The sequence below is a fragment of the Solanum verrucosum genome, unplaced genomic scaffold (assembly GCF_900185275.1).
Source record: "Solanum verrucosum unplaced genomic scaffold, falcon-dt-bn FXZP01000049.1, whole genome shotgun sequence".
NCBI classification, from domain to species: Eukaryota; Viridiplantae; Streptophyta; class Magnoliopsida; order Solanales; family Solanaceae; genus Solanum; species Solanum verrucosum.
The window spans coordinates 2,401,270-2,413,398 of record NW_026020221.1 but is presented as its reverse complement, the minus strand read 5'-3'; the positions used below and the strand labels follow the sequence as shown (position 1 = coordinate 2,413,398).

The 12,129-nt window shown below is 33.7% G+C and overlaps 2 protein-coding genes across 3 annotated transcripts; one reads left to right on the top strand and one right to left on the bottom strand.

Moving 5' to 3' along the window:
* Positions 1-3,722: 3,722 nt before the first annotated feature.
* Positions 3,723-4,769, bottom strand: LOC125831086 (putative F-box protein At1g60370). The gene has a single exon (XM_049510277.1). The coding sequence runs from the start codon at positions 4,767-4,769 to the stop codon at positions 3,723-3,725; it is 1,047 nt and encodes a 348-aa protein (XP_049366234.1).
* A 3,344-nt stretch (positions 4,770-8,113) lies between these two features.
* On the top strand, positions 8,114-12,121 carry LOC125831310 (cell division cycle protein 48 homolog). 2 transcript variants are annotated; one of them, XM_049510509.1, is made up of 9 exons: positions 8,114-8,136; positions 8,394-8,559; positions 8,667-8,895; positions 9,278-10,044; positions 10,140-10,361; positions 10,481-10,552; positions 10,856-11,137; positions 11,242-11,601; positions 11,790-12,121. In XM_049510509.1, the coding sequence occupies exons 2-9, from the start codon at positions 8,500-8,502 to the stop codon at positions 12,090-12,092; spliced, it is 2,295 nt and encodes a 764-aa protein (XP_049366466.1). In that variant the 5' UTR covers positions 8,114-8,136; positions 8,394-8,499; the 3' UTR covers positions 12,093-12,121. The 2 variants fall into 2 exon arrangements, with proteins under 2 accessions (XP_049366466.1, XP_049366465.1); XM_049510508.1 differs by lacking the exon at positions 8,114-8,136 and adding an exon at positions 8,217-8,296.
* The last annotated feature ends 8 nt before the right edge of the window (positions 12,122-12,129 follow it).

The following is a 12,129-nucleotide window of genomic DNA, read 5'->3' as shown; positions in this document are numbered from 1 at the left end:
CAAAAAGAAAGCTGTAAAAAAATTTACCCTATTCCCATATAGTTATATAGGGTTGGCAAATTTTGAAATATTTGTATTGTTGGATTACTATTCCACAAGTAATTGTTTTCCATAAGTTCCTACCAAGTTTTACATAATTCTTTTTTAGGTAAAAAAAGGTGGAATAATATCCTACATTTTTGTTTTTTTTTAGTTCTCTTTAAAAAAAACAAATCCGAGAAAATCGGATTTGTGTCAATTTTTTATTTATTTTTTCTTTTTTAGCACTGGGGAGACGTAAAAGTTGATTAAATTTTTTGTCAATTTTTTTTTGTTACTATTATAAATTCAATAACTAAACGTTAACATATTTTCAAAATAACTTTAAATGTGAAACTTAAGTTTTCATATATAATAAATAATAAATCTCAATCATCAATATTGGAGTAACAATATATTTAACAAATTCATTTAATATTTTTCTAATTTTTTCATTATAAATACACTTTAGTGCATGAGTCTAAAGAGCATGTATTGATTGCTAATACACTCTATAAAGAAAAAATTATTTTTATACACTCTATCAACCTACCCCAACCTAAAGTCAAAGTTTGATAACAAATCATAAATATTTTAAACAAAATTTAATAAGTCACATAAATTGGCAATGGAGAGTTTGGGCTTTACAGTATGCATGTCATGTAAGTTGGCCCCAAAGATGAGCTCGGTACAACCCACAGTCTCTTAGGATGTGGACCAACAATTCCCCTCTAGAAAAAATTACTTACTTAAATAGGTAACTTTTAAAAAATAATTACTGCTTTTAGCAATACTTTTTATTTATTACTATTTATAGCAATATATAACAATACTATGATAAATCTGCAATATGTATTAAAGTAAATTATGTATGCAATATATATGTATTATAATTGTCTTAAAATATATTATGCTTGTTTGGTAAGAAATTGACACATTGTATTAATATAAATGTATTAAAATGTGTGATAAATGTATTATTCATCAATAAAACTTGTATTATATGTGTTTAATAAATTATTCTCTGTAATATGTATTAAAATTGTATTATAAATGTACTAAAAGTGATCAACTAAAAAGAAAATATTTTTGCTATAAATGATAAATATTTTCTTGTATTTATGTAAGTTTCCCCAGAAAAAATTACTTAGACCAAACTTCAGAGTCAAAGACGTCCAACATGGATGTTTTTGAAGGAAAAAAAGAAAAAAAAATACATAAATACACAAATATCATAATCTCTAAAAACAAAAATTATCATTTAAATTTTTTTATAAAAATTCTCTCTCGACCTATCCCTTCTCGGATATATCTATCCCTTCTCGGATACATCCCTCCCATTAAGTAATTTATCTTTTACAATGTATCGAACAATCAAGAAATATATTTGAGATAGGATAGGATAGGATGTAATTACCCCGCAAATGTATATAATTTTGGTAAAATGTCCCAAAAAAAAACCCTCAAAAGCTCAAGAATTTCTACTGTCATAAAATTATTAAACTTCAAAATACAATTTATGACAATGAATAGTACGTAGAAACTCTACGGTAGAAATACAACAATATTGTATTAAAAATTGAAATATCTCTTTCTTTTGAACTTGAATTGATGTATTTGTTGAAAAATTATGAAATATTTGACGTGTTCATGGATTTCAAAAAGTATGTGTAATGCATCAGTTTCAAGAAGTACCAAAAGCACTCCAAAACTCAATGCGAATATGTTTACAACTTTCTGAATAAAAGAAAAAACCAAACAACTTAAGAATGTGATGGGATAATGTTGTCGACAAAACTGGTTACAAATGTACGTTATCTAAAATAGGTAAGGGGGCAACAATGAAGTTGGGGCACTAATATAATGCTAAATAAAACAGTATTTCCGTGCTTTAAATTTGTCTGTTTCAAGCAAGGCAACTTTCTCTGAATCTGTTAAGATCATTGTATATCAAATTGACATGTTTGTCCCCAGTCGAAGTTGCAACCAGTTTTCTCCATAATGCAGCTGTATGGAAGTTTCCTAAACCTCTCCTCGCGAATCTTTGCTTTGTTGCAGGATAATCAAAAGGCGGGATGGATGGCACATGTCGCTATGTTATGTTATAAATTTCTTGTCGTCTTAATCCATATATATATCTAGTAAATTATGCTTAGATTATACTTAATCTAATGTATATCAATGTTGAACATAAAAGTGGTAGACATATGCTTACAATTAAGTAAAAGAAAAAACTTTTCAAAATAAAGACGTTAATGGGATAATGTTGTCGACGAAACTGCTGACATGTGCTATTCTGAATAGATCAGGGTGCAGCAAAGAAGTTGGGGCACCAATAATGCTAGCAGTTGCTAAAACAGCGTCCAGGGGCTCTGTCGGCCTGTCGATCCTGTCTGTTTCAAGAGTGATAACTTTCTCTGAAATATCGGAATAATCCACAAATTTCGTAAAATCCTTTTTAAGGTCATTGCATATCAAATTGGCATTTGCACGTCCCCTTCCGCAATGCACAACCAGTTTTCCCCGTAATGCAGTTTGCATCACATTCAAACTGAGTCTACACTTACAAAGTTGTTTGTGTGGAAGATTGTCGAACTTCTCCTCTGTAAAATTGAAGTAGGTAAAAGTATCAACTCCATAAAGAAAGCCGTCAAGGTAAATATGTCTCGCATAAGTCATAAAACAATCTCTCGGAATAATGATTGATCTCCACGAATTGGCTCCTAGAGTTAGAATCCTATGCTTCATCATTCTTCGGGGTTCCCTTTCCCAAATAATATGGAGCAACTTGTATTTTTCCGCTACCTTATCAAATCCCAAATACAAAACAAACAAGGCCATTGCAATGATTTGAGCATATAAACATATCTTCAATGTAGAAACGTGTTGTGAATTCTAAAGAATATCTTTCTAATCGTCTTTGCTTTTTTGAACGAAAGCCAATCTTATAATCAAGTGGATGTCGATGTGGACGCGGTTCATATGGATACAGTTCAAACAAAAGGCGGGTGCCAGAGGGACGGGCTTGAGAACGGGCTTGGTGCAATTTGGGGAAGTTGGGCTGTTCTATCCAAGTATTCCAAGCTTTACAAATACACTTGAATCGCATGATAGATTTGGCTGGAAGCCATGATATGATCTCCGATGTTATGTCTTCATGACCAAGCTTCTCCATCATTGTGCACAAAAAGAGAGGGGTAAGAAAATTTGCCCTACTACTTAAATATTCCCATAAAGTTATATAGGGTTGGCAAATTTTCAAATATTTGTATTGTTGGATTACTATTTCATAAGTAATTATTTTCCATAAAAAGTTTGATCCTACTAAGTTTTACCTAAATCAAAAAGGAATTAAAAGACTGAATATATTAGAACTCATCCTTCTAAAAAGAAGGCTAAATATTTTTAAAAACTAGACAGGTGTCTATTTCTAATTGACCTATTTCTAACAAACAAAATAAATACAAGAAATAAAAGAAACGTTGCAAGACCTAATGATATGTACAGATTTGTTTATTGGATCTGAGTGTATGCTTAAGCCCAAAACGTTTAGGCCCAAAGTTTAGCTGGTGGTAGAAGTCCAAATGAGTTTCACCAATAATCAACTTTCTCTATTCATTACAATAGTCATTCTTGTGGCTATGACAACTATGAAATCCAACATATGCCTACAATTAAGTAAAAGAAAAAAACTAAAAAACTTTTCAAAATAAAGACGTTAATGGGATAATGTTGTCGACGAAACTGCTGACATGTGCTATTATGAATAGATCAGGGTGCAGTAAAGAAGTTGGGGCACCAATAATGCTAGCTGTTGCTAAAACAGCGTCCAGGGGCTCTGTCGGCCTGTCAATCCTGTATGTTTCAAGAGTGATAACTTTCTCTGAAATATCGGAATAATCCACAAATTTCGTAAAATCCTTTTTAAGGTCATTGCATATCAAATTGGCATTTGCACGTCCCCTTCCGCAATGCACAACCAGTTTTCCCCGTAATGCAGTTTGCATCACATTCAAACTGAGTCTACACTTACAAAGTTGTTTGTGTGGAAGATTGTCGAACTTCTCCTCTGTAAAATTGAAGTAGGTAAAAGTATCAACTCCATAAAGAAAGCCGTCAAGGTAAATATGTCTTGCATAAGTCATAAAACAATCTCTGGGAATAGTGATTGATCTCCACGAATTGGTTCCTAGAGTTAGAATCGTATGCTTCATCATTCTTCGGGGTTCCCTTTCCCAAATAATATGGAGCAACTTGTATTTTTCCGCTACCTTATCAAATCCCAAATACAATCTAGGATCCATTGTATTCTTCTTCACGCCTTCCACAGAGAAAGGCAAGGCCTTAATCTCCCTCGTGCTCACATTGAACAAATAAACTTGAGTATCTTTAGACCTATACAAACAAACAAGGCCATTGCAATGATTTGAGCATATAAACATATCTTCAATGTAGAAACGTGTTGTGAATTCTAAAGAATATCTTTCTAATCGTCTTTGCTTTTTTGAACGAAAGCCAATCTTATAATCAAGCGGATGTCGATGTGGACGCGGTTCACATGGATACAGTTCAAACAAAAGGCGGGTGCCAGAGGGACGGGCTTGAGAACGGGCTTGGTGCAATTTGGGGAAGTTGGGCTGTTCTATCCAAGTATTCCAAGCTTTACAAATACACTTGAATCGCATGATAGATTTGGCTGGAAGCCATGATATAATCTCCGATGTTATGTCTTCATGACCAAGCTTCTCCATCATTGTGCACAAAAAGAGAGATTTGCCCTAGTACTTAAATATTCCCATAAAGTTATATAGGGTTGGCAAATTTTCAAATATTTGTACTGTTGGATACTATTTCATAAGTAATTATTTTCCATAAAAAGTTTGATCCTACTAAGTTTTACCTAAATCAAAAAGGAATTAAAAGACTGAATATATTAGAACTCATCCTTCTAAAAAGAAGGCTAAATATTAAAAAAAAATTATTTCCCAAGTCACATGGGAACTTTTGAATGGAACTAAAGTAGAATCCTAAAAAGAAAAGTTACTGCGTAAGAAACTTGAAAAATAGTGAAACTAAAAGCACTAGTCAAAGTATGGTAAGTTTTTCAATTTTAATATTCTATATGAAAAGTTTAAAAATTGTGACCATAATATTAAATAACTACATATATTTTTAATTTGAGATTATAAATTTAAATCTTTTTTTTTTAATTTCAAAAAATTTAAAATAAAAATTAAATTGGAACGGATGAACTACTTATTAGCACTTTTAGCGTCCCTGCTCAATTTTTGTAGCAAGGTATACTCGTAATGGCTGATTCAAACACGACACATTAATTTTGGTAGATTTGTCAATATGGGCTGACCCATTCCATCCGGGCTAATTCATATATGCTTTAAAATTTGACGGGTCAGGTCGGGCTACCCTTTTTTTATGTGGGCCAGAAAATGGTCGACACAACCCACAAGTACGTGGGCTACGGGCTTTTCCGGGCCAACCCTCTTTTCTTAAAAGTATATTTCTTAGGATAAACTACCTTATTAGACATACATCACTACTATATATACTAATATTATCTTTACTTTCAAACAATTACATATATTACCACTTTTAATATTTTATACCATATATTAATATATTATTTGAAGATACAATGAGATTATTAGATACCCACATACTTTAAAACTATGATTGATTAATTATCTGCTTAATTAACTCTTTCAATCCAAATCAACCACTATCTCTTAATTCTCCTCTCCCATATTTATCACTCAATTATGTCTCCTCTTTTATGATTCAGGAATTTCATCGTACAATTTCATTCCAACAATAGCTAATCTACTCTCTTCTTCTCAAGATATCATCACCATGGCCGACAAATTCTCCTGAACCCAAATATTATTTTGTATTGTTCATTTATAACTAGATCAAATCAAAGTAACTGCTACAGAGAAAACTTTAATTCAGAGTAGGTCTTGATTGTTTGTCTCCGGAAGAAATGGATCTTAGTTTTGATTATGTTATGCCACAACGCAAAAGAATCAAAGGGAGTATTGTAGAGAGTTTTTGTTTGCTGGTGTTCTTCTAAGGCTTTCTTTGGTTACCGTGACATGGATTTGATAGTATCAATATTACTTTGATATAGCCCTTGAAACATGTGTATCCAATAAGTAGTAATCTTAATTAAGATCTGAGTTGTATTTTTAGTAATGGGGTGTCTGACCATGTATATGTATCCACCATTAAATTTTGGATACATGATTTTTAACAACACGATGATATTAATGATACGACAGATACTCTACAGTCGTGATTTGTTCCTAAATTCATGTGATTCAACTACATTTCATATTTAGATACACATAAGTAAATGTATATGCTTATTATGTATTCGAGATACATGTTTTTGGATATAACGTATGAAATTTAAATACACATAATTAGATGTATATGCTTCTTCTTTATGTATATTCCATATTTAGATACACATAATTAGATGTATATGCTTACTATGTATTCGAGATACATGTTTTTGGATATAACATATGCAATTGATACTTGATACATCAAATTAGTACTATATACATATAAAAGATACATGAAATTAATATTATATATATATAAATAGATACATAAAATTAATACTAGATACCTATAACAAATACATGAAATTAATGCTAGATACTTCTATGATACATATGAATGTACTTGCAGGACACTCATGTATCTAAGTGTTTAGTTTGTTGGATACATCATATATTGATATAGATACATCAAATTAATGAATTTATTATTTTAAGAGTAATAATTTGAAATAAATCAAATTGCATTAAGATATACATGTTTTTATCTTATATTAATAATATTAATGAATTTACTATTCCAAAGAATAATAAAATGAAATTAATTATCTATGTATTTTGAAAATCCTCAATTACTCCTCTAATTAAGGAAATCGGTTCCAACCAATTAATTTAATAAATAAATTTTGTATCTCAATTTTAAAATTCGGCAGATACTGCATGTATCTCATGGATTTAGACTCATGTATCCTAAGCATAAAATATGGTACAAGAAGTAATATTTGAAACTATTGAGAAACTTAATAATTAAGACCTAAACTAGTGGGATTTATGTGGTTTGCCCTATTTCTTATAATTTTTAAAATAAAATTATAATTTAAAAATATTATCATAAATATCGACAAGACAATATTACATGGTGTTAGTGTTACTACTTGTTAATCGTATACACAAATAAAATTATCTTTATAATATTTATTAAGTTTCATTTCAAGTAAATGCATAAATAGCTAAATAGAAATATTAGCCTAATTGTTTTCCAACTATCATAATAAAACACAAAAACTATGACAATATTTCGTAGGCTATGAGTGACCATGACCTATGTAGTGATTACCTAGAAATTTTAGGGAATTTTTATTTTATGTAGTACATATTTTATAAACATAATTTGTGTTTAAATTGTAATATTTCAAACTTGAAACATATTTTGAGTTCAGACTCTTGTTATTTTTAATACTCTATTTTATTTTTTATTTTTTATTTTAATTAATTTTATTTGACCCACGAGCCAACCCTATTCATATTTCTCAAGCCATTTTCTTAAACGGGCTCCAAAAATCATAGCCAAACCCTATCAAACCACGGGTTAGGTCAAGTCGGCCCAACGGACCTAGCCCATATTGATGGCTCTAAACATTTGTATAAATTATTTGATAGCATATTAAGAGACTATTTAAACATTTCAACTTGATATAAATGTCTTATATTTTAAACATTTCAACTTGATATGAATGTCTATCTATATAGACTATAGTATATAGCTATTTTATCTTCAATTTTTCGTAAAACTGATATATAAATTCTCCTATAACTTAATTAATATATAATAGCAATGTAGATTTTAATAAATTACAAATCATATTGAGTGTGTTGATTGTTGCACCCATCAAAATAATATTGTCAAATATGATATATATTTATAAAAATTGAATACTGAATAACTTAGCTCTCAAATGCGACATGTTAATCGTTATCCAATTTGCACAGACGTGTCAAAAGAGAAAAAAAGAAAACAAAAACTATGAGCGGACAGGTGATCAATTATGTGTTGAAAGGACAAGTATACAATATTGCTCTTGCCAACTTTGTCCTTTTCCTTGTGCTTCTGCAACTTTTAGTTTCTACACCCATTTCTAAACCTCTGTAAAATACTACTCTCTCATGGCGGACCCGAACTCTTCCACTTCCGACTCGTATGTTCTATTTTATAAAAATTAAATAAGTAGCTGCTTTTATGTTTCTGTGATCACAAGTTTGATTTACTGAATTTGATGACTGTTTCAATTTTAGGAAAAACAATAAAAAAGATTTTGCTACTGCAATTTTGGAGAGGAAGAAATCTCCTAACCGCCTTATTGTTGATGAGGCCATAAGTGATGATAATTCCGTGGTATCTATGCACCCTGCTAAAATGGAAGAGCTCCAGTTCTTTAGAGGAGATACTGTATTGCTAAAGGTTTGAATTTATTCAATTCTCTTCTTTTCCTTAATTAATTTTGTTTATTGTAACGTGATGAGACTCTGATATTTAAGAAAGAAAGTTAAGGGAAACTTGTATTGTAGGGTAAAAAACGGAAGGACACTGTTTGTGTAGTCCTTGCGGATGAGCAATGTGAAGAACATAAGATCAGATTGAACAAAGTTGTTCGAGCTAATCTTAGGATTCGTCTTGGAGATGTTGTATCTGTACACCAGTGTCCTGATGTTAAGTATGCGAAGCGTGTTCATATTCTTCCAATTGATGATACAATTGAGGGGATCACTGGCAACCTGTTTGATGCCTACTTGAAGCGTAAGCGCCTCGATTTTTGATTTCTTCCATGCTCAATATCCTCGTCATTTTCGTTAGAGATAATGCTCAAAAACACCTTTAATTTTCCTCCTTAACTTGAGTCAGCTGCCATGTTGATGAACTTCTTTTATGACAAATTAAGTTGTCACGCGCGTTTAGTGATTGTATTCGAACACTTGGTCTAGTCAACTTCGAAATGTATTTTGATAAATAGTGGTGTTAGGGTAGGAAATACGAACAACTGATAGTTTAGATATGAAACTTGCAATGAAGTATCTCAGGTGTGTTTTTGACCGTTTTCTCTTTTCATTATCTAGATTATCTCATATCTCATTTAACAGTCTTAAAAATCTGTTTGCATGTGCCATTGTTGACATACCAGCATACTTCTTGGAGTCTTACCGCCCTGTGAGGAAGGGCGATCTCTTTGTAGTCAGAGGTGGCATGCGAAGTGTTGAATTTAAAGTGGTTGAGACAGAGCCGGGAGAATATTGTGTTGTTGCACCTGATACAGAGATCTTTTGTGAGGGAGAACCAATCAAGCGTGAAGACGAGGAGAGACTAAATGAAGTTGGATATGATGATGTTGGGGGTATGAGGAAGCAAATGGCTCAGATTCGTGAGCTGGTTGAACTCCCTCTGAGGCATCCACAGTTGTTCAAGTCAATTGGTGTGAAGCCACCGAAAGGTATTCTCCTGTATGGTCCTCCAGGATCGGGGAAAACCCTGATTGGAAGAGCTGTGGCAAATGAGACTGGTGCCTTTTTCTTTTTGATTAATGGGCCTGAAATTATGTCCAAATTGGCTGGTGAGAGTGAGGGTAACTTGAGGAAGGCATTTGAGGAAGCCGAAAAGAATGCGCCATCTATTATATTTATTGATGAGTTAGACTCGATTGCTCCAAAGAGAGAAAAGACACATGGTGAAGTTGAGCGGCGAATAGTTTCCCAACTTCTGACATTAATGGATGGGCTCAAGTCTCGATCACATGTGATTGTCATGGGGGCTACCAACAGACCAAACAGTATTGATCCTGCTCTCAGGAGATTTGGAAGATTTGATCGGGAGATTGACATTGGCGTACCAGATGAAATAGGGCGGCTGGAGATCCTACGGATTCATACTAAAAACATGAAGCTTGATGATAATGTGAGCTGCTTTCTGCTTGTTCTTGTTGCTTGCTATGTTTACCTAGTTTTTCAATTATGAGCAGTTCTATCAATTTTTTTTGTTGATGCTGTCAGGTTGATCTAGAGAGGGTTGCAAGAGATACACATGGTTATGTCGGAGCTGATCTTGCTGCCTTGTGCACTGAGGCTGCGCTGCAGTGTATCAGGGAGAAAATGGATGTTATTGACTTGGAGGATGAGACCATCGATGCTGAAGTGTTGAATTCAATGGCTGTGACTAATGAGCATTTTCAAACTGCTCTGGGTGCTTCAAATCCATCAGCACTACGAGAAACGGTGAGTTTTATCTATTCCTAATTGAAGCCTTCCTTCAAGTAGGAGTTAACTGTTCGTTGTCTTTCAATGTTTATGTTTCCTTTTGGTACTTCTCAGTGACTGAATCTCCTGGTTTTCAGGTAGTGGAGGTTCCCAATACCTCTTGGGAGGATATTGGGGGGCTGGAAAATGTCAAGCGGGAACTTCAAGAGGTATGTGATTACAAAATTAAGAGGCATGTAATTGAAAATTTTGATTCCATTACGGACTTCTTAGGTGTTGTTGATGGTTCCATCGTCATCTGTATATATTGTTTGTCCAAAACTTGGACAAAAAAGAAAAACTTGATAATTGTTCCTATTGATAAGAGCCTAACAAGTCACTAGTTTAGGTTAATAGTTTCAGCTCCGAAGTAAAGAAAAAAGACTCTTCTCGTTGGGGTGGAGATGGTGTTTAAATTCCCTCATTTGCATCTTCTACTGTTCTTACTTGAAAATCCACTTTGCTTGCGGCAGACTGTTCAGTATCCGGTTGAGCATCCTGAGAAGTTTGAGAAGTTTGGAATGTCACCCTCTAAAGGGGTACTTTTCTATGGACCACCTGGTTGTGGCAAAACTTTACTGGCCAAAGCTATTGCAAATGAGTGTCAGGCTAACTTTATAAGTGTGAAAGGACCGGAGTTGCTCACGATGTGGTTTGGAGAAAGTGAAGCAAATGTTCGGGAAATATTTGACAAGGCACGGCAATCTGCTCCATGTGTACTGTTCTTTGATGAACTCGATTCCATTGCTACACAGGTACTACCTCAAAAACCTGAGCCTGATGTAGAGTTGTCTCTTCATTTCTGTCACAATTTTATATCTTCTTGATCCAACTTTTGTTGCATATGTCCCTCTTTTAGAGAGGAAATTCAGTGGGAGATGCTGGTGGTGCTGCTGATAGAGTACTCAATCAATTGTTAACGGAGATGGATGGAATGACAGCAAAGAAAACAGTTTTCATTATTGGGGCAACAAATAGGCCAGACATTATTGACCCTGCATTGCTCAGACCAGGTCGTCTAGACCAACTAATTTACATCCCCCTCCCAGATGAAGCTTCCCGTCTTCAAATCTTCAAAGCATGTTTGCGTAAGTCCCCCGTCGCAAAGGACGTAGATCTGTCAGCTCTATCACGTTATACACGTGCTTTTAGTGGTGCAGACATAACTGAGATTTGTCAGCGAGCATGCAAATACGCCATTAGGGAAAACATTGAAAAGGTAAGAGATGCTCCTTTTGCACATTAATATGTTGGAATTCCTTTAAGAAGTTAGATGCAAATTGCAAATGCTGGTGAACATTAGTGATGGTATTTCAATATGTCAATTGTTGCTCCGTCGGTCATTTCCTTTTTTTTCCCGATTTTGTAATAGATGAATTTTACTCATCTTTGATTGGTGAATGACAGGATATTGAGCGAGAGAGGAAGAGGAGCGTGAACCCTGAAGCCATGGATGAAGATGACACTGATGAAGTGGCTGAAATAAAGGCTGCACACTTTGAGGAGTCCATGAAATATGCTCGAAGAAGTGTGAGTGATGCTGACATTAGGAAGTACCAGCTTTTTGCTCAAACATTACAACAATCACGGGGACTTGGAACTGAGTTCAAATTTGCAGAGCATGCAGCTAATGCTACACCAACCGGGGCAACAGCCGATCCATTCGCTTCTGTTAATGCTGCTGGAGACGAGGACGACTTGTACAGTTAATAAGTTAACCTTGAGCACAAGGATGCTAGGGATGCTG